We start from the raw sequence: 23,327 nt of genomic DNA, 5'->3' as shown, positions 1-23,327 counted from the left end.
TCGAGGTTTAAACCATATTACCAGTTGGTGTTCATTTTCATTTGAGCTTCTGCATTTTTTATTTAACTTTAACAAATGAAATTAATTCTTACTTAAATGTGATATAAGAAGAGATCAATTTCTGATATTTCGTTCTTGCAGGCATTGACAAATTGTTAAATGCAGAATGTGACTAGACTGGGAATATCCTCACATTAGATTTCAAAATGTTATGTTTATTGCAAGTATAAAATTTCCACCTGGGGTACATAGGTTACATGTATTATGAAATCTATAACAGTATTTTCTACCCTCAAAGTGCATGAGTAGAACAAAATCACATAATTACACCTGTTTTGGAGCAAAGTTTATTACACAATTTGTACCATGTAAGTGGAACATGAGTAATTGCGAGTTGTCTATCTCACATCCTAGAGATTTTTGACCAATTGAATTAATCAGAAATACAAAGCACTCAAGATTTATGTTGTACTTATGTGGTCAACTGAGATAATAGGAAAGAAATCGCCATAATCGTTCACCAGAACATATGTCAGGATGAGTTAGGTTTTAGTTGCACCAATGCTTATTTTTTGCAGTCCTGTCTAGAAACTTAGATATTAATAAGTGAAATTCTAATAAGTATGAGGATGGCACATTGATAACCTCAGATTTCTAGCTGCTACCATTTTAGTTTTTTCCTCATTAATTGTAATAATGTGCACAATGAATTTGTCAGTGAAACTGAAAAGGAAGATATTTCTTGTTCTCCATCTGTGAGACAGTGAGGAGTCTATATGCGTAGAGCTGTTACAACATTGCCCAACACACTTCTGCACGAAGAAATTGATTACAGAATCTACACCAAAAAGTGTTTTATCGATAAGAGTCTCCTATTATGTAACAACTTGGGTGATGCCATGGGAAGTGGGCAACATGATGCAAGAGCTCAGTGGCACCACATTAACAATAAAAGAAAATGTACATTTGTTTAATTAGCAGAGCACAAGGAATATGACCTTGTAAATTCAGATATTTTGCAATAAATCATTATATTTTTGATTACTCATCTGAAAACTTATATATCACTTTAATATGTGAAAACCTTTTCCCCACTTAAGAATTAGAGTAATTTCGTCGATAAAGTTCCTCTTTAATACCCCGAGTATAGAAATCGTCTAGGCTTCTATGATCAATTAAACTTTACAGGAAATCTTTACACTGGTTAGAAAAGGGGAGGGAGTTACTTTCACTGGTGAACTCTGCATGAGGCACCAAATGAAGAGGCCAAGGTAAGCAGGGGCAAAACACGGGTCAAAATAGAAATTGTGGGCACGCACAAGATTTGCAGTTTGGGACAGTGTCATGAAAATCTTTGGACTAGTCATTGCTGTAAACCATCTCTAATTAGTTTTGAATCCTTGCTCAAAAGCATACCTTTCCCGGGCAGTGATGTTACCGACGAAACTATCCAGACACTTCCACCGACCCACTCTCCAACCTCCCAGCTTCAGTTGTGGTAATACCTCTCCACTTCCTTGCAAATACAAGCTCTCTTGGATATCAAGTTGTAGTAGTACTCCTGATATTGTGGATAAATGCACGGTATTGTGCACTTTCTCAAATCAGTGTGATGATTTTATGATGCAGTCTGAACAGATTTCTTGTAAACCAGTTTCGAATGACTTCATTATGGTGATGAACTGAAGGACTTATGATGGGTACTGTGCTAATTATTGCATATGTGAATGAAATGACTTGCCTTACAGAAGGAAACTGCACACTCAGCTCCAACACATCCTATAGTACAATCCATGGAGGCATAATAAAAGGAAGCAGTGGAATAGCGTGAGACACTTTATTCTGTTGATAGTTAGCTGTCCTTACTAAACAAATGTGTTTTCAGTCTATGAATCTACATTCCTAAGAAAGCGAAAGTTTATATAATAAGGTAGCTTGTCGTATCAGTTGTTAAAATGCAGAGTGACGAAATTCTGTTATTTTAGGAAAGTCAGCTAAATTTTTGCTGTTTCAAATTGTAAAAATTCAATATGTTCACAGCTGTTGGTACTAATGGTCTTTTTTTCCCACCACTGACAGGTTAAATCCCAGCCAGATAGCCAACCAGCAGGCTCCGGCGGCGTTAGCCCCAGCCGGCAGCAGAGTCAGACCCACGTTCTGCCCACCGTCTGTCAAAGGGAAAAAAGTGACCGCACTGTTTCCTGATTCTACTCAAAACCACAAACTTACCGAGTACTTTCCAGTGCGGCGCAGTGAACGAAAAACTAAGAAAATTGTGCTGGAGGAATGGCAGAAGACTATAGAAGAAGCTATACTTTCAGAGAAAGAAGAAGGGCTCGAGGTAGGTTCATTTAATATTGTAGCAGCTTGCATTAAGTGAGCTAATGTTTGAAGCTGTTCTTCAATTGTTGATTTAAATGATCAGTCGGGAAAAATTAGTGACTCGAGAATTAACAAAAGTGAGGTTGCACTGTGCTTTGGTTTCCGTACTAAGTTGTTGGATCAGTATGGATGTAAAAAGACTGGTACTATGCCAATATTCAGTATTAAGAGGTATAGTACAACTTGACATATCAGCCAATAATGTCATTTTGCCAGTTCTGTCATGTGAAATTTAGATCGCACACAGAACATATAGCATAGATTTTCGTGTTAATATATGTATGGTACCAACTCCTTTGGTCTTTCTAGTGTTCATTATGGGGGACATATAGAAAAGAAGAAATGGGGGGGGGGGGGGGGGAGAGAGAGAGAGAGAGAGAGAGAATGCTATAATCCTGTATGTTACTCAGATAAGCACTGCAAACGTGGCTGCCTGGAGGCATCCGTGACTCGTGCACATGGCATGGCAACCAGTGTGCCGTCTACTGGAGCTCTTTCCATACATAAGGATAGCATGGCAGATGTTCACCCTCAGATGTGTCCTACTATTCATTGAACTGTTTCTATGCCTGTGTGTACTCCTATCTAGATTAATAAACTCTCGTTCTTCGTGGCCGTGCTATTACTTGCATCTTACACTTCGACACAATTGGCAGTGAATGTGGTGTTCACTTCCGTGTGCTAAGTCTCTTTGGTATGTCTGTCAGTTCTTGTGTCCATGCAGGCAGTGCTCAAATCTCTTTGAGCAACAGCAGGCAATTACGAACATGTCAGCCACATTATCTATGTGGGCTGCCGCACTGTCGGCCTTCCCGTCACCCTTCCCTTCCTCACGATGATGCGGCCGAAGAATGGGAAGCTTAGGAGAAGCAGGTTCGACAACTCTTTCTTGCTTTTAGTGTCACTGACCCTTGCTTTTAGTGTCACTGACCCTAACAGCTATTTCTTGGATTTCCCCTCAGATTTACAAGGCGGCACGCAAGCTATTTCGCCCAAGAACCCATGTCCCTTTCGTTCAACAAAATGTGTAAGTTGTTGCCTAATTACTACCATAAATGCACATGTGTCATTGCGGTGCATGTCGAGTTCTGTCGTCATTATAAATGGCTCCAACTGTCTTATCCGGCTTAGGTGGCCGTACTCCACTCTCACAAATGTCAGTTTGTTACCGATGTCCATCGTGATTCCTATGCTGATTCTATTTTTCATGAACGCATAATTTTGTTGGCTCCCAACAAGCAGATATATCATGCACACTGCTGTGTGAAACCAGTCTATGGCTGAAGTGTTAAATATCACCCAATCTTTTGAGGTTTCCTGTGTTACTGGTGATTAGATTGATGCACAGTGTGACGACACTGTGGCAGCTCCTGTTCCTGGTCGTTGAGTGTTAGTTAGTTTTGGGATGGAGAGTGACTTGGAGCCTCTGCCCCACACTGGACAGCTACATGCCAAACAACAACAAAAATTATTATGCCACCACTTGGCACTCCATTCTTCCCCGTAACATATTGTACAATATGACAGGGCCACATGCCCTAAGTGCTGAGCGACCTGTAGCAACTTAAGAAAAAAAGACATACAGCATCTGTGTGGTGTTCTGAGCCTTCCCTTGCAGGTATGGACAGGACTTCAATTGTGTATCTCCACTGGTGCCAATGCCTACTAACAAACTGTTTTATTGACATGCAAGTGAGGGACAAAGAGCTCTGGCTGCAAGTGGTTACGAGTGCAGCTGTGACGTTTCTGAACTCTCAAACTTATGTGGACGGGGCATCTCCGGCATTCTCTGGTGTTACTCGCCAGTTGGAGAGTTATAACAAGCAACGTATTCCAATTTTGGGGCAATTTATGGCTCTCACTGTGTATAAAACGGTCGTATGTTCCTTGACTTTTTTTTTTGCTACTGGATGATGCTGACAATGATAATTTGTTTGGTCTGGATGCTTTCAGTGCTTTTGGTTTTTCTGTTGCGGATGCAGTGCACCTAATTTCTGATCAGGTCCCTTACTGGCAGTTGTATTCTCTATGTTCAGAGTTCTCGACACACTGCTCGAATGGCTTAGTGTGTACCACTAATTTTACAGTCCACATTACTCTGAAACATACAGCAAATCCGCCGTGTGTGATCAGGTGAAATCCCTCTCATAGTTTTTAAAAAACAGATTGGTCAGCTTCATCTCTGCGGCAACTTTAAACTGTCCGTTAATGCTCAATACCTCCCATGAACCATGGACCTTGCCGTTGGTGGGGAGGCTTGCGTGCCTCATCGATACAGATAGCCGTACCGTAGGTACAACCACAACGGAGGGGTATCTGTTGAGAGGCCAGACAAACGTGTGGTTCCTGAAGAGGGGCAGCAGCCTTTTCAGTAGTTGCAAGGGCAACAGTCTGGATGATTGACTGATCTGGCCTTGTAACAATAACCAAAATGGCCTTGCTGTGCTGGTACTGCGAACGGCTGAAAGCAAGGGGAAACTACGGCCGTAATTTTTCCCGAGGGCATGCAGCTTTACTGTATGATTAAATGATGATGGCGTCCTCTTGGGTAAAATATTCCGGAGGTAAAATAGTCCCCCATTCGGATCTCCGGGCGGGGACTACTCAAGAGGATGTCGTTATCAGGAGAAAGAAAACTGGCGTTCTACGGATCGGAGCGTGGAATGTCAGGTCCCTTAATCGGGCAGGTAGGTTAGAAAATTTGAAAAGGGAAATGGATAGGTTAAAGTTAGATATAGTGGGAATTAGTGAAGTTCGGTGGCAGGAGGAACAAGACTTCTGGTCAGGTGACTACAGGGTTATAAACACAAAGTCAAATAGGGGTAATGCAGGAGTAGGTTTAATAATGAATAGGAAAATAGGAATGCGGGTAAGCTACTACAAACAGCTTAGTGAACGCATTATTGTGGCCAAGATAGATACGAAGCCCACACCTACTACAGTAGTACAAGTTTATATGCCAACTAGCTCTGCAGATGACGAAGAAATTGAAGAAATGTATGATGAAATAAAAGAAATTATTCAGATTGTGAAGGGAGACGAAAATTTAATAGTTATGGGTGACTGGAATTCGAGTGTAGGAAAAGGGAGAGAAGGAAACGTAGTAGGTGAATATGGATTGGGGCTAAGAAATGAAAGAGGAAGCCGCCTGGTAGAATTTTGCACAGAGCACAATTTAATCATAGCTAACACTTGGTTTAAGAATCATGATAGAAGGTTGTATACATGGAAGAATCCTGGAGATACTAAAAGGTATCAGATTGATTATATAATGGTAAGACAGAGATTTAGGAACCAGGTTTTAAATTGTAAGACATTTCCAGGGGCAGATGTGGACTCTGACCACAATCTATTGGTTATGACCTGTAGATTAAAACTGAAGAAACTGCAAAAAAGTGGGAATTTAAGGAGATGGGACCTGGATAAACTGAAAGAACCAGAGGTTGTACAGAGTTTCAGGGAGAGCATAAGGGAACAATTGACAGGAATGGGGGAAAGAAATACAGTAGAAGAAGAATGGGTAGCTTTGAGGGATGAAGTAGTGAAGGCAGCAGAGAATCAAGTAGGTAAAAAGACGAGGGCTAGTAGAAATCCTTGGGTAACAGAAGAAATATTGAGTTTAATTGATGAAAGGAGAAAATATAAAAATGCAGTAAATGAAGCAGGCAAAAAGGAATACAAACGTCTCAAAAATGAGATTGACAGGAAGTGCAAAATGGCTAAGCAGGGATGGCTAGAGGACAAATGTAAGGATGTAGAGGCTTATCTTACTAGGGGTAAGATAGATACTGCCTACAGGAAAATTAAAGAGACCTTTGGAGATAAGAGAACCACTTGTATGAACATCAAGAGCTCAGATGGAAACCCAGTTCTAAGCAAAGAAGAGAAAGCAGAAAGGTGGAAGGAGTATATAGAGGGTTTATACAAGGGCGATGTACTTGAGGACAATATTATGGAAATGGAAGAGGATGTAGATGAAGATGAAATGGGAGATACGATACTGCGTGAAGAGTTTGACAGAGCACTGAAAGACCTGAGTCGAAACAAGGCCCCCGGAGTAGACAACATTCCATCGGAACTACTGACGGCCTTGGGAGAGCCAGTCCTGACAAAATTCTACCATCTGGTGAGCAAGATGTATGAAACAGGCGAAATACCCTCAGACTTCAAGAAGAATATAATAATTCCAATCCCAAAGAAAGCAGGTGTTGACAGATGTGAGAATTACCGAACAATCAGTTTAATAAGCCACAGCTGCAAAATACTAACACGAATTCTTTACAGACGAATGGAAAAACTAGTAGAAGCCGACCTCGGGGAAGATCAGTTTGGATTCCGTAGAAATACTGGGACACGTGAGGCAATACTGACCTTACGACTTATCTTAGAAGAAAGATTAAGGAAAGGCAAACCTACGTTTCTAGCATTTGTAGACTTAGAGAAAGCTTTTGACAATGTTGACTGGAATACTCTCTTTCAAATTCTAAAGGTGGCGGGGGTAAAATACAGGGAGCGAAAGGCTCTTTACAATTTGTACAGAAACCAGATGGCAGTTATAAGAGTCGAGGGACATGAAAGGGAAGCAGTGGTTGGGAAGGGAGTAAGACAGGGTTGTAGCCTCTCCCCGATGTTATTCAATCTGTATATTGAGCAAGCAGTAAAGGAAACAAAAGAAAAATTCGGAGTAGGTATTAAAATTCATGGAGAAGAAGTAAAAACTTTGAGGTTCGCCGATGACATTGTAATTCTGTCAGAGACAGCAAAGGACTTGGGAGAGCAGTTGAACGGAATGGACAGTGTCTTGAAAGGAGGATATAAGATGAACATCAACAAAAGCAAAACGAGGATAATGGAATGTAGTCGAATTAAGTCGGGTGATGTTGAGGGTATTAGATTAGGAAATGAGACACTTAAAGTAGTAAAGGAGTTTTGCTATTTGGGGAGCAAAATAACTGATGATGGTCGAAGTAGAGAGGATATAAAATGTAGACTGGCAATGGCAAGGAAAGCGTTTCTGAAGAAGAGAAATTTGTTAACATCGAGTATAGATTTAAGTGTCAGGAAGTCTTTTCTGAAAGTATTTGTATGGAGTGTAGCCATGTATGGAAGTGAAACATGGACGATAAATAGTTTGGACAAGAAGAGAATAGAAGCTTTCGAAATGTGGTGCTACAGAAGAATGCTGAAGATTAGATGGGTAGATCACATAACTAATGAGGAGGTACTGAACAGGATTGGGGAGAAGAGGAGTTTGTGGCACAACTTGACCAGAAGAAGGGATCGGTTGGTAGGACATGTTCTGAGGCATCAAGGGATCACCAATTTAGTATTGGAGGGCAGCGTGGAGGGTAAAAATCGTAGGGGGAGACCAAGAGATGCATACACTAAGCAGATTCAGAAGGATGTAGGTTGCAGTAGGTACTGGGAGATGAAGAAGCTTGCACAGGATAGAGTAGCATGGAGAGCTGCATCAAACCAGTCTCAGGACTGAAGACCACAACAACAACAACAACAATGCTCAATATATCGTCAGTACCTACCCTTTGCACCTTCAGGATGAGTTATTGACCAAACTCACCTGGGGTCAACCATTTTTTAAAACTGATTTATCTGAAGCTTATTTATAGGTTGCATGGGATGAGGATTTGAAATGGCTCTTAGTGATTAACTTACTGTTGGCCTCTACCAATATTGGTGCCTTGTGTTTGATGTGGCAAGCACCCCTGTGATTTTTCAGCTGTTGACAATACCTATTCCATTGTGCATCAGCTATAGCACTGACTTTGTCATGGTGGGTACACCAGTGGATGGACACTTAAGCAACTGAAGCTCATTGTTCATGGTATTACATACAGCTGAGTTGAAATAAAACATGATCGAGTCCCACTTTTTTCAGTCATCAGTTGTGTATTTGGGGTTTGAGGCTTCTCAGGATGGTGTAAAGCCTTTGCATCATTGTGTCACAGCTGTCAAGGCTGTGTCTTGCTCTACAAATGTCAAAGAACTCAAGAGTGATTTTAAGGAAAATCGCCTACTATCATAAATTCACTTCAGATGCAGCCATGTTGACCCGTCCTCTTAACAAAATATTTCAGAAGGACATTACTTTTCAGTGGACACCAGCCTGCAAGCATGAGTTCACACTTTTGAAATCTAAATTACATTCTACTCCTTGTTTGGCTGCCTTCCATCCTGGCCACCACTCGGTCTCGGCTATGGATATCTCCCAGTACGACCTCGGGGCCATTCTCGCACTTTGCTATGAGGGATGGTTCCTGGTGTGTGATAGCTTAACTCTGCTCAGCAGCAATACTTCTGAGTTGAAAAGGAAGCACTTACTACCATCATATGCCCTCATAAAGATTCGTGTACTCTGGTGTGAGTCTAAATTCTACCTCATTACGGTCGACAAGCCTTTGGTTTCCTTGTATAATCCTGCTTCATTGCCCAATAAGGTGGCACATTGTCTCCGCCATTGGGCCATTTCATTCTCACTACAACTGTGCAGTACATTTTTGGACTACCATGCAGCATGTCAGTTTCCAATGGGGCAGCACCGTACTGTTGGTCAGGATGAACTTGTTTGTATTCACTTAGATGTTGAGGCGCAACATGCAGTAGGATTTTCTATCACGGGCTCCCAGATCACAGCGGGTTTTACACCTTGTTCAGCACGGTTGGCACAATCGGACTCTGAGCAGGGCTTATGATCCTTTTTATGTAACTGTTTTGCCATGGGTCACCACCAGCCTGTGTTAGAGGTTGTCGTCCATTTAGGTACAGGTGGGCTGTCACAAAGTTGAACACTTTGTTCCTAACCGCCCTCGGACCGCATGTGCTTTAGCTCTGGGACTTTGGTGACCGAGTATCCGCCATACAATCGCTCCTCCATTCCACCCCCAGTCTAACGCTGAGGCAGAACATTTTGTCACATATTCGAAGTTCAAATGAAGAAGTATGTCTCAGACTTTTCCACTGACGGTGCCTCGACACGATTCTCAAGTTCGTACAGATTTACACTGATGGGGTATTGGAGTCCTGCTGAGATGCTCCACTGTCACCAATCCCGCGTTCTCCTCTAGCTGCTCGTGCCACACCACTGACATCTGTCGGTGTGGCCTTCATCGCGGTTCTCTCCATGTTCGATGGTCCGGTTGTGGGGTTTGGCCACCAAATGAGCAGATACACTGCCCCTTCATGGCACTTCCCTAGTGTTGGCAATTCCCACAGCTCGAGTGCGTGGTGTGGGACAAAGGCAGAGAAGAAATTGGTAGTGCTACAAAATCGTCTCTCTCTCTCTCTCTCTCTCTCTCTCTCTCTCTGCATAGGGCAACGTCTACACTCACTTGATACGTGCGCACCATTCTCGGTTGCTAAGAAACTTCTGAGCAACATCCACTCTCATATCGTAGATAGTGGTATCGTCCTACTGCTTAATCAGAGAAAGGAAGGCAGATTACTGTTCAGATTGTCTACTAGTGGTGAGGTCCATAGATATGAAATGCAAGTTCAGATTGAGGAAGGACAGCAGAAGGAAATCTAGAGAATGCTGAAGCTTGTGGCAGTAAGAAGGATGACGTCATGAGGACGGTGTAAGTTTCATTCTGCCTCTATTCCATGAGGTGGAAAACTGTTCAATTAATGTAGCAGGTGTTAGTGGTTATCAACAGAAATGTATTAAAAGAAGTGTTTCCTGTTGTCTTACTCAGTTAATACACTGAAGAGCCAAAGAAACTGGTACACCTTCCTAATATCGTGTAAGGCCCCTGCAACACGCAGAAGTGCCACAAGACCACTTGACATGGACTTGACTAATGTCTGAAGTAGTGCTGGAGGGAATTTACACCATGAATTCTCCAGGGCTGTCCATAAATCAGTAAGAGTATGAGGTGGCGGAGACCTCTTCTGGACATCACGTTGCAAGGCATCCCCGATACGCTCAGTAATGTTTGTCTGGGGAATTTGGCAGCCTGTTTAAACTCAGAAGAGTGTTCGTGGAGCCACTCTCTAGCAATTCTGGATGTGTGGGGTGTCGCATTGTCCTGCCAGAATTGCCCAAGTCCATCGGAATGCATGATGGACATGAATGGATGCAGCTGATAAGACAGGATGCTTATGTATGTGTCACCTGTCAGTAACATCTAGACGTATCAGGGGTCCCATTCACTCCAACTGGCACACACCTCGCACCATTACAGAGCCTCCACCAGCTTGAACAGCCCCCTGCTGACTTGTAGAGTCCATGGATTCATGAAGTAGTCTACATGCCTGTACATGCCCATCCACTCGATATAATTTGAAATGAGACTCGTCCTACCACGCAACATGCTTTCAGGCATCAACAGTCCAATGTTGGTGTTGACGAGCCTAGGCAAGGCGTAAATCTTTGTGGTCGTGCAGTCATCAAAGGTACACGAGTGGGCATTTGGCTCTGAAAGCCCATGTCAGTGATGTTTCGTTGAACAGTTTTGAATGATTCTCTTCAGTCTTCATTGGTCCCGTTCTTGCAGGATCTTTTTCCGGCTGCAGCGATGTCAGAGATTTGATGTTTTAACATACTCCTGATATTCACGGTATACTTGTGAAATGGTTGTATGGGAAAATCCCCACTTCATCACTACCTCGGAGATGCTGTGTCTCATTGCTCGTGCCCCGACTGTAACATCACGATCAGACTCACTTAAATATGGTACCCTGCCATTGTAGTAGCAGTAACCAATCTCACAACTGCGCGAGACACTTGTTGTCTTATATAGGCATTGCTGAGCGTAGTGCCGTATTCTGCCTGTTTACACATCTCTGTATTTGAATACGCATGCGTATACCAGTTTATTGGCACATCAGTGTATAATATTCCATGAAGAAGCTATATTCCACATTTTGTGGATTTTAGAGACAGTTTAGTCATAAGTTTTCAGCATCAAGATTTCAGTCCACAGAGACAGTCAGTGAGAAGAATAAGCACAGCACATTAAGCATAGAAAAGCAGAAGAAGAACTTGGGTGATTCACTTGGGTATTATAGTTTCAGAAAACTACAATAAAAACATTTTTTAACTTACCAATTTTTGGACAGATTTTTCTGTCAATGGTGGTGGCACGGTAATAAATAAAACTCAATTTTATTATGGTATCAATGTGACCAGAGAATAATGTTTTTGATTCATCCCTACATCATAAGATTTGTGGTCACCCTGCTCACTTTCTCTATAAATTTAAATTAACTACCACTAATGCACACATTCGGGTAAAAACGTCTACTAGGTTGGGTAGTAAGTGATGTTTTGCAACACAGAGCTTAAAGATCAAAAATATTCATTTTTTATGCAATACTTCCACATATTAAATAGCAGACAAGTGGAAAACCTGATTTCCATTGCTAAATGTGACTTGACACTCCCTTCCCCGCCCCCCCTCCAGTCCATCCCCCATCCCCCACCCCTAAACCGTTGTGGGGAACTTTCTATAAAATTGGTGAAATGTAATAAACTGCTAAATTATTACAATTGTGAGCGTCCATAGGCGATTAATTTTCAGAGTTCGATCTGTCTTGCCCAAATTGGAGTCCCAACCGACACATGAATAATTCAAGAGTCCACACTGGTCCTTATCACAAAAAATCAAGTCCATCTGACCCACTGCAAAATTATTCTACATTCATCAGTCTAACGTCGTGAAATTTGTTAAGTACAAAGAAGAATCACTGCTCAGATACACGCGGGTTCTGCCCCTCTGTGCACCTCCGAATGGCTGCTAAAACCGAAGAGGGCAGTGACCTTCTATAAGCGTGGACAACTGTGGTCTGGAAAAGTTTTTGTGAATTTATGTTGTACAGCTAGTAGAAAATTTCACTAGTTCAAAATACAACTTTTGATTCTCACATGCTATACTGAAATTAGAAGTACCAGATGTGTGCAGAAACACAGACTGAAATGATGTATTACAGTAAACATTTGGTTAATTTATCCACCCAAAATCTTAATTATAGTGACTGCAAAATTCATATAATGAGAACAGTATTTTATTTTTGTTTTAAATTTACCTTTAACATGTGCAGGAAACAAAGTGGCACATCAGTCTTGTAGGAAATAACCTGCTCTTTCCACTGGTGCTGTATAAATTCATGTCTCTCATAATTTAAATTATGCAAAAGGCTATAATAATTATTAATTAATTAATTAAAACTTCAAAATTAAACCTAGAAAACTTATGACCTAAATGTGTTTATGATGTGTGCTTACATTATCCACCACATGCTGCAATGCTATTGGTGTAGCTGTCAGGTGTAATTGATTATGCTGACTATATTAATATTTGATTCAAGCATCTGTAGTCGGGTAGTTAAATAATTAAATAAATGTCTAAGTAGCTCACTGTATGCATCTCGATGAGTGCTTTCAGGTGGTAGTTCTGTCTTTTCTGTGATTTAGTTATTACAATTGTTACTAAAGTTAATGTGAAAAGTTGTCACATATTCTCTTTTTCACTTAGAGACTAATTAAATACAAAAGTTCCACACTCAGTCTGCATATCAAAAGAATGTCACTCTGAGCTCTCCACCTTGACTTATTGTGCTCTTCTGTAAGCTTTGCGGCCTACACTCCTGGTACACAAACGTGTAGAATGCTGGTACCCTATGTCCTAACTGCAATGGTCTCTGTGACATTACGTGCACAGAATCACTCCCATCTCGTGCGGGCTTGGAGCCCCCGTGGCCCTCACATCGTACATCACAGCGCATGCTGTGGTAGTGTTCTGGCCAAAGCAGTACACCTCGGATCTCTTTTTCTGGCTGTCGTGTAACAATGCTTAATATGCAGCCAAACTAAATAACAAGCTTCAGAAATGCTAAAATGGTAAATAATGTGCCATGTAAAGCTGTCAAAGTCTCACTGTTGGGACCTATGTATGTGTGGTGTTTCAAACAAGATAGTCTGGTCTACTTTTTCCTTCTTAATAAACTAAATAAGATGCCTTTCTAAATTATTTATACAACCAGTATATTTGCACAGTAGTAGTCACTTAAAATATTTTTCATTGTAACTGGATGGTGTTGCTCTTTTCCTAAGGAGTTATGTGGAGCTGTACAAAGCTTTAATTTTGGGACAGAACTCTTACACAGCAGTCACATCGAAGGTAAATTTCTTGAATGTCAGATTAACACAGTATCTCAATATCAGATTAAGATGACGACATGTGATCAGGGAGCACTTCACTACATCAGAATCCAGTGAGCAGTATGCACTTAAAACACATTTTACTTTGAAACTTCCTGGCAGATTGAAACTGTGTCCCAACTGGGGGCTCAAGCCCAGAACATTTGTCTTTCACAGCCAAGTGATCCACCTCCAAGTTAGGCTGGAGAACTTCTGTGAAATTTGGAAGGTAGGAGATGAGGTAGTGGTAGAAGTAAACCCATGAGGGCAGGCTGTGGGTCAAGCTCATGTAGCTCAGGTGGTAGAGCACTTGTCTGCGAAAGGCAAAGTTGCTGGCACACAGTTGTAATCTGCCAAGAAATTTTTATCAGTGTGCACTCCACTACAGACCGAAAATTTAATGTTACGTTTTACTTATCTGCTGATGTGTATCTTGAACACATGTTACAAAATTCAAAATTATTCATTTCGGTTACTGCCATTTTGGCGGTTTGGAGTGATTCTGCTGTGTATGAAGTTCCACTCACCTGAAGGTGAATATCTTCTCGCACGCACGACTCCTTGACGTTACTGAAATGCCATCCTCAGCCAGAAAAAGCTATAGGAAAAACAGCTGTACACCTCATAACCACACTAAAATTTGTTTTTTATGGTATGGTTAATAATAGTTAAGTGAAAGTATTTATGTGTGTAAATTTCCAAACTTATTGCGGTAAGCTTGCATACATGAGTTACTACAAAGTCTGAAAAGTCCACAAACACACATCATTCATAACTCAAGCCTATTTATAGTAGTCATTAGTCAACTTTCACAGAAAGTTTACAAACTGATTGTTTCTGTTAGAATAGCTCACTCAGATGTTGCTATAATCAGTCTCAAGTAACAAAATGTTCGCATTTGCGAGAAAGCAAGATGACACACAGAATTTAGTTATTTAAAATATCACCAAAAACTCCGAATTTCACACAGTGTGTTAAATTTAACTCTCTTCCACACTTTGTCACTTTCAAACATTTGGTACCAAAATATTACAATATTAATCATTTTTATCAGTGTACCCATCAATAGGTCAGTGCAAGCCCTGATTCTACGCATCTCTCTACATAAAAGAAGTTTCTAGTTCCCAAAATACATCTGAATATGCTAATTTCTGATTGGCAGAGAAACATCACAGCCCAGTCAGAAACCAACATCAAACCATTCAAACCCAAGCATATGTACTAATCAATCAAAATTTGTCATTGAATCAGAACAGTAAGTTGACATAAATTTTGAAAACCCACAAATATAAAATTAACTCCCTCTTAACAAAACTCATCATCATCATCATCATCATCATCATCATCATCAGGATTTCCTTTCAGCGAGTTGGGTAGGAACTTGGTGAACGATATGCCTCCATTCGTTTCTGTGCTGGTATAGCTTTTCCCTCTCCACTACATCCCATGTTACTCCTCTCCTCTTGAGATCTTCCTTAACCTGGTCTGTCAATCTCTTTCTAGGCCGTCTGCAGCTTGTGGTCTCGCGGTCGCCTTCTCGCTTCCCTAGCACGGGGTTCCGGGTTCGATTCCCGGTGGGGTCAGGGGTTTTCACCTGCCTCGGGATGACTGTGTGTTTGTGTTGTCTTCATCATTTCATCATCATTCATGAAAGTGGCGAGATTTCACTGAGCAAACGTTGGGAATTTGTACAGGCGCTGATAACCGTGCAGTTGAGCGACCCACATACCAAATGTCATCATCATCATGATCTTTCTAGGCTGCCCAATTAGTCTTCTCTTGGTACCTCTATCTCCAAATACTGGTGTGGAGTTCGAATCGGGTGCATTCGCTTCACATGATTGAACCACTTCAATCTCAAAGCACCCATTCTCTTCTCTGTAGTCAATGTCACCTGCAGGTCTCTCCTTACATAATACTTCCCGACTCTGTCTCTCCTAGTTTTTTGTAGAGCTGACCGAAGGAACTTCATTTCACATGCTTGTATTTGACTCTCTTATTTATGACACAGGCCTCTAGACATACATCATGATTGGCAGGAAGATAAGTTTTACACATGGTCTGTTTGGCTGTGAGAGGGACTTCCTTGCCCCAGATTAGATTTCGTACTTGGTGGAAGAAGCTAGATCCATTTGTTATTCTGTTGTGTGGTATGATGCTACCCAGAAAATTGAAGTTTCCACACATTTTCTTAACAAAACTACTTTACCAAAATCATGATCTCATTTCACCAGTACCATAAACTGACAAACTAGTTTATTACAAATTCCCTAGTACAAATGACTAACACACACACACACACACACACACACACACACACACACACACACACCATTCTTGAACATTCCTCAAGAGACCAGTTATTTCAACGTGTAGCATAAAAACTTTACATAAAACATTATTTCACATTCACACCACCATTCACTCTCATAACCAAGCACAATTATAATAGTAATTAATAAACAATTAGAAAATTAAGCAAACAGAACTGAAAATAAATATAACAGTATTGTGACTGCAGCTCAAACAGTGTCCACCAGCCAGTGACCTCGACCAGATCACATAGAAACTACATACTCTTGTGCACCTGACACCACCTATCCTGCACACGACTCATACCGCACGCCTGTTCACTGTTGTTACGTGCGATCTCAGTAGGCACAATGTAGGGTGCTACGCCTCACCATCATCAGATGCCTTACAGATAGGAAAACAGTAGTGTGGCCACATAAGCTCAATTGGCTGAGGTTAAATATACGAACAAAGAAAAAATGTAGGAATATATAAAAATATACATGACACATATACCATAAAAATATTTTTTGTGCAATTTTCAATGTCAAAAATCTATACAGATAGCTACTGGTGATGGCCTTGGTGTGCCCTGTTCTTACACAAAATAACTATCGCCAGTACAGTGCACTGATCTTGATGTACATGAGTGATCATGATCACTCATTCAGTAGTTCAAAATAAAGTATTCATAGTCATTAATTAAAATGATTTCATGTGGTGAAATGAGAAAATGAAATAAATAACTTGAAATAAAATCCACAATTTAAGTCCAAATGTATATCTACATTTATACTCTGCAAGCCACGGCAAGGTACATGGCAGAGGGTACACATTGTACCAGTTATTAGGGTTTCTTCCTGTTCTATTCACATATGGAGCATGGGAAGAATGACTGTTTGAATGCATCCGTGCATGCAGTAATTGTCTTAATCTTATCCCTATGTGAGCAATACGTAGGGGGTTGTGGTATATTTGTAGAGTAATCATTTAAAGCCGGTCCTTGAAACTTTGTTGTTAGATTTTCTCGGGATGGTTTACATCTATCTTCTAGGGTCTTCCTGTTAGGTTCCTGCAGTATCTCTCTTACACGCTTCCATGGATTAAACAAACCTGTGACCACTTACACTGCCCTTCTCTGTATACATTCAATAGCCTTTGTTAGTTCTACCTGGTACGTGCCCATACACACTTATTCTAGAACCAGTCACACGAGTGATTGTAAGCAATCTGCTTTGTAGACTGATCACACTTCCCCAGTATTCTACCAATAAACTGAAATCTACCACTTGTTTTACCCACAACTAAGCCTATGTGATCATTCAATTTCATGTCCCTACAAGGTGTCATACCCAGGTATTTGTATGATTTGGTCGATTCCAACAGTGGTTCATCAGTAATAAAACAGTAATGGGAAATAACAGAAACCTCCGGCCCTAATGAAGTAAATAACACAACATTGTGTAACAGTTAAAGTAAATAGCAAACCTTTCACTGTGACAAAGCTAATAAATAAATAAATAAAACCTAGCCTATTGTGTAATATAGTTAATAAACCAATAAGCGAAGACATTTAGTCGCATCCATTGTGGATTTTCCATTGTTTAAAGAATCAATAAATATTTTGTTAAAAGCTTTGATAGTCAATAGTGTCTTTCCAGAGTAAAATCTTAACTGGCACCACCACGTGATGTCTCTTTAGGGCGTTTTTGTTCTCCTGTGGCGGTGCTTGTGGAAGGAGGCCCAGTCCCCATGCCACTCATGGCCGACGCACACAGCGACCTGACGAGCACTGCTGTGTGCGACACTGTTTGAACTAGAATGCTTCTGAATAAATAGGAATTGGTATTCAAGCTAACACCACTCTGTTTGCCGAGCAGCAACCCTGCTTGCCAGTTGTGTATAGATTTTATTTCCACCACTGTTTTTTATTTTGTTTTACTGTCAGACACTCACTCTTCCATATGTAGTCATTAATTAAAATGACTGGGAATATTTTATTTTAAACTGCTGAATTTACAGTGGTGATCATGGTGTACTTCAGCACCAGTGCCCTCTGCCGGCTTTAACTATGTTGTGTAAGTATAGGACACCTCCAGGCCATCACCGACACTTAGTCTGTGTCTGTATGTAAAGATTATTGACATTGATACTTGTATCAGAATATTTTTATGGTATGTGTGACTGTTAACTACATATCCTTCATGTATTCATAGTACATTTAGCCTCAGCTAATAGAATTTATTTAGTCACACTACTGTTTAGTCCCTTTTACAGACTTTGTTTTGTTTTGGAATCAGCATAATGTTTTTGTTTTGTATAAAGCATTTTAAATGAGTTACTACATCATGCAATAATTATTTGTATTTTTTGATTTAAGGTTCACAACTTTGAGGGAAAGGGGCGTGGTATTGTTACGACAAGAGATTTCCACAAGGGTGAATTTGTAGTTGAATATGCTGGAGAACTCATCAGTATGACTGAAGCAAAAGTCCGGGAAGCACTCTATGCACAGGATCAGAATACTGGCTGTTATATGTATTACTTCAAGCACAAGAACACTCAGTACTGGTAAGTAAACAAAAAAAGACCTGAAAGTTTTGCCATGTTGGATGGAACATTGGTATTTGTTTAGCATTATTTTTCTACTCGTAGAACACATACTTTTTTTGCAAATTTAATGTGGCGTTTTGTCACTGTTCATTATGTTTAAATATACAAGTAAAAATTCTTTTCCTTATTGTACTGCTTTATATCTAGACATAAAATACGCAGTTTGAAAATACAGTAAATTTTTTACACAGTCATGTAGCCTCAGGGACACAGTACTAGAAGTGGCTCAAGAATGTCTTGGAACAGTAGTGTGTAAAAGTAGGATGAAGCAAACAGCTTGGTGGAATGGCACAGTCAAGGCAGGCTGCAAAAGGAAAAAGAAGGCGTATCAGAAATGGCTACATACTAGAACTCAGGTAGACAGAGAAAGTTATGTTGAAGAAAGAAACAAAGCCAAACAGATAATTGCAGCATCCAAGAAGAAATCTTGGGAAGACTTTGGAAACAGGTTGGAGACCTTGGGTCAAGCTGCTGGAAAACCATTCTGGAGTGTAATTAGCAGTCTTCGAAAGGGAGGTAAGAAGGAAATGACAAGTATTTTGGACAGGTCAGGAAAACTGCTGGTGAATCCTGTGGATGCCTTGGGCAGATGGAGGGAATATTTTGAAGAGTTGCTCAATGTAGGTGAAAATACGATCAGTAATGTTTCAGATTTCGATATACAATGGGATAGGAATGACGATGGAAATAGGATCACATTTGAGGAAGTGGAGAAAATGGTCAATAGATTGCAGTGCAATAAAGCAGCTGGGGTGGATGAAATTAAGTCGGAACTCATCAAATACAGTGGAATGTCAGGTCTTTAATGGCTACACAGGATAACTGAAATGGCCTGGGAGTCGGGACAGTTTCCATCAGACTGGACAAAAGCAGTAATCACACCAATCTTTAAACATGGAAACAGAAAAGATTGTAACAACTACAGAGGTATCTCTTTAATCAGCGTTGTGGGTAAAATCTGCGCAGGTATTGTTGAAAGGAAAGTGCGAGTATTAGTTGAGGACCAATTGGATGAAAATCAGTGTGGGTTTAGGCCTCTTAGAGGTTGTCAGGACCAGATCTTTAGCTTACGGCAAATAATGGAGAAGTGTTATGAGTGGAACAGGGAATTGTATCTATGCTTTATAGATCTAGAAAAGGCATATGACCGGGTTCCTAGGAGGAAGTTATTGTCTGTTCTACGAGATTATGGAATAGGAGGCAAACTTTTGCAAGCAATTAAAGGTCTTTACATGGATAGTCATGCAGCAGTTAGAGTTGACGGTAAATAGAGTTCATGGTTCAGAGTAGTTTCAGGGGTGAGACAAGGCTGCAACCTGTCCCCACTGTTGTTCATATTATTTATGGGTCATATGGTGAAAACAATAGACTGGCTGGGTGAGGTTAAGATATGTGAACACAAAATAAGCAGTCTCGCATATGCGGATGACATAGTTGTGATGGCAGATTCGATTGAAAGTTTGCAAAGTAATATTTCAGAGCTAGATCAGAAATGTAAGGACTATGGTATGAAGATTAGCATCTCCAAAACGAAAGTAATGTCAGTGGGAAAGAGATATAAACGGATTGAGTGCCAAATAGGAGGAACAAAGTTAGAACAGGTGGACGGTTTCAAGTACTTACGAAGGATATTCTCACAGGATGGCAACATAGTGAAAGAACTGGAAGCGAGGTGTAGCAAACCTAATGCAATGAGCGCTCAGCTACGGTCTACCCTCTTCTGCAAGAAGGAAGTCAGTACCAGGACTAAGTTATCTGTGCACCGTTCAATCTTTCGACCAACTTTGTTGTATGGGAGCGAAAGCTGGGTGGATTCAGGTTACCTTATCAACAAGTTTGAGGTTACGGATATGAAAGTAGCTAGGATGATTGCAGGTACTAGTAGATGGGAACAATGGCAGGAGGGTGTCCACAATGAGGAAATCAAAGAAAAACTGGGAATGAAGTCAAAGATGTAGCAGTCAGGCCGAACAGGCTTAGATGGTGGGGTCATGTTACACGCATGGGAGAAGCAAGGTTACCCAAGAGACTCATGGGTTCAGCAGTAGATGGTAGGAGGAGTCGGGGCAGACCAAGGAGAAGGTACGTGGATTCGGTTAAGAATGATTTTGAAGTAATAGGTTTAACATCAGAAGAGGCACCAATGTTAGCACTGAATAGGGGATCATGGAGGAATTTTATAAGGGGGCTATGCTCCAGACTGAACGCTGAAAGGCATATCAGTCTTTGATGATGATGATGATGATGATGATGATGATGAGTCATGTACCCAAAGTAAATGACAGAGCACACCTGTGTTATACAAAGTGATCATCTCCCTCTTTCTTGTTTGTTGTGCAACTAAGCAAATATCTGGAGCCTCTTTGACGGAAACTTGTTGTAGGTAAGGTATTTCACGCGGAAACTTTGGATGTCACTGTGATGTTCAGGAATTACGTGCATCCATTCTTCTTGTTTTTCACTTATCTTAGAAATCTTATTTCCATTGCCTGAATTCTATTTTCCTTGTGATCTGTAACTCACTGGTGTACAACAAAGGAGGAAGAGGTATGGCCTTCTACATTTTCAGTCATCTCCCTTTTCATGTTTTGTTTTGTAGGTATCTATTTATTGTTGACGATTTTGTGGCTTTTGCGAGTTTTTTTCTCAGTATCTTTACCAAATTTGTTTATATTATTGTACCCTAGATCATTATAACTATTTGGAGTGCTCAGTAAAATAGTTTCAGAGTTATACAACTGTTTGTGTTTTCTAAAGTATTATACTTAATCATTTTTTGTTGTGCTGTTTCTCGTGGGTTAAAGTCGGCGACTTAAATTTCAGTGTGGATGCCACAGCAGAGACAGGAAGATTAGGGAGGCTCGTAAACCACAGTCGGAATGGTAATCTCGTGACAAAAACTGTGACTGTAGAAAACAAACCACGGCTTGTTCTTGTTGCTAAAGAAGACATACCAGCAGGTGAGGAGGTGATGTACGATTATGGTGACAGAAGCAAGGAATCTATAAGGCATCATCCTTGGTTGACTTCTTAGTGTTCCACGAAATCTGAGAAGAAGAGCGTGTGTGATGTCATGTGCCTCATGTAACAATAATGAATACTTGAAAAATAGAATAAACGGTAGCTCTCAAAAGAGGGAAGAATCTGAAAACATTCCTTGCCTATATAAAATATGCACGAATTATAACATTTGACAGATTCAGGATGAAAGGGATTTGGCAAGTTATGCATAGACTTTTTTTTTTTTAAAAAAAAAAAAAAAAAGAAGTACTGATAATGCAAATTTTAGAAAGCAGGCGAAAGAAAAATTGTTGTATGTTACAACTTTTATCACTACACACTAAACAAATCGTGTATTTAAATTTTCATTATAGAAAAATCAAAACACATGTATATTCAGTGCATTGCTAGAAGTACATGATATATTTTGACTGAAAGTTTGTATAGTTTTTATGTTAGTTTAAGGACACAAGCATTATAGCGATTTGTTTTTGACTGCATTTTTGTTTGTGTCACACATAATATTCTCACAACTGTGGCTATGTATTAAGATTTGTTGTTGAGTTTGTAGCTGTATGAAAGTAATTTATTGCACTTATTCTCAGAACTCTTTCTCTTGTGTAGTTTGTTCTAAATGTTTTATTTATTAGTACACAGACATGGCATGTGTCTGACACTGCCAAAATTTTAGTATAAAATGTATACTGAATTATTTGTTATATAATTACATTAGTTGAATGCAGTTAATTTGTGTACTGTTGACTATAAATTTGAATTGTGTGTCTGAACTAAATTCCCACAGGATTTTTATTTCATTTATAAGTATTTGTTTCTTTTTAAATCATTCTTAGACTGCTTTCTTTGTTTTTTAATCTAATGAAATAAATTAAGTATATTATATTTTGTCTGTAATTCAGTGAAGTAAAGAGACTAAAACTATTATAAATTTTTGTGTGTGTTGTTGTAGTTATTGCAAAGAAGGTGTAACCTCTTTAAAACATAATTTATTTGGAACCTGGTAAGTCTGTTCCAGTGAACCTGGTGAGTCTGTTCCAGTGGTATGTTACATTCCTGCAGCTCTCAATTTTATGTACGAGAATGCCGACTGATTTGTTCAATGGTTATAGTTTTCATGACGCATTATCTAGTTTTGGAGGCGAACCTCATTTGATCATATTAGATTTTGTTCAAATTTAATTTGCTAGTTTGATAGTCGACCAAAGGAAGATTTACAACTTTCTATTTTGCAAATGGGGTGTCTCTTAACCCTTTCAGACCTGAATTTTGTCTGGAGGTAGGAAAACATTTCTTTATGCTCTAATGCGTTTTGGTGATTTTTTTTTTTTAATGATTTTAGATACAAGATTTATATAAATATGTGTACCTGTTTTCAGTATATACACTCCTGGAAATGGAAAAAAGAACACATTGACACCGGTGTGTCAGACCCACCATTCTTGCTCCGGACACTGCGAGAGGGCTGTACAGGCAATAATCACACGCACGGCACAGCGGACACACCAGGAACCGCGGTGTTGGCCGTCGAATGGCGCTAGCTGCGCAGCATTTGTGCACCGCCGCCGTCAGTGTCAGCCAGTTTGCCGTGGCATACGGAGCTCCATCGCAGTCTTTAACACTGGTAGCATGCCGCGACAGCGTGGACGTGAACCGTATGTGCAGTTGACGGACTTTGAGCGAGGGCGTATAGTGGGCATGCGGGAGGCCGGGTGGACGTACCGCCGAATTGCTCAACACGTGGGGCGTGAGGTCTCCACAGTACATCGATGTTGTCGCCAGTGGTCGGCGGAAGGTGCACGTGCCCGTCGACCTGGGACCGGACCGCAGCGACGCACGGATGCACGCCAAGACCGTAGGATCCTACGCA

General features: G+C 40.5%; 1 protein-coding gene across 1 annotated transcript in view; it reads left to right on the top strand.

Moving 5' to 3' along the window:
* The window catches only part of LOC126203098 (histone-lysine N-methyltransferase PR-Set7), a 37,502-nt gene extending 15,194 nt beyond the window's left edge, over positions 1 to 22,308 (top strand). Inside the window, exons 4-6 of the mRNA XM_049937340.1 lie at positions 2,080 to 2,341; positions 18,210 to 18,400; positions 21,266 to 22,308. Of these exons, the coding sequence (XP_049793297.1) occupies positions 2,080 to 2,341; positions 18,210 to 18,400; positions 21,266 to 21,476 (664 nt within the window). The 3' untranslated portion in view covers positions 21,477 to 22,308. The remainder of the gene's footprint in view (positions 1 to 2,079; positions 2,342 to 18,209; positions 18,401 to 21,265) is intronic.
* The last annotated feature ends 1,019 nt before the right edge of the window (positions 22,309 to 23,327 follow it).

Source organism: Schistocerca nitens, chromosome 9 (genome assembly GCF_023898315.1).
Source record: "Schistocerca nitens isolate TAMUIC-IGC-003100 chromosome 9, iqSchNite1.1, whole genome shotgun sequence".
In the NCBI taxonomy this organism is placed as follows: domain Eukaryota; kingdom Metazoa; phylum Arthropoda; class Insecta; order Orthoptera; family Acrididae; genus Schistocerca; species Schistocerca nitens.
Note: the sequence above shows the minus strand (reverse complement) of the source record. Positions and strands in the feature narration are given on the sequence as shown.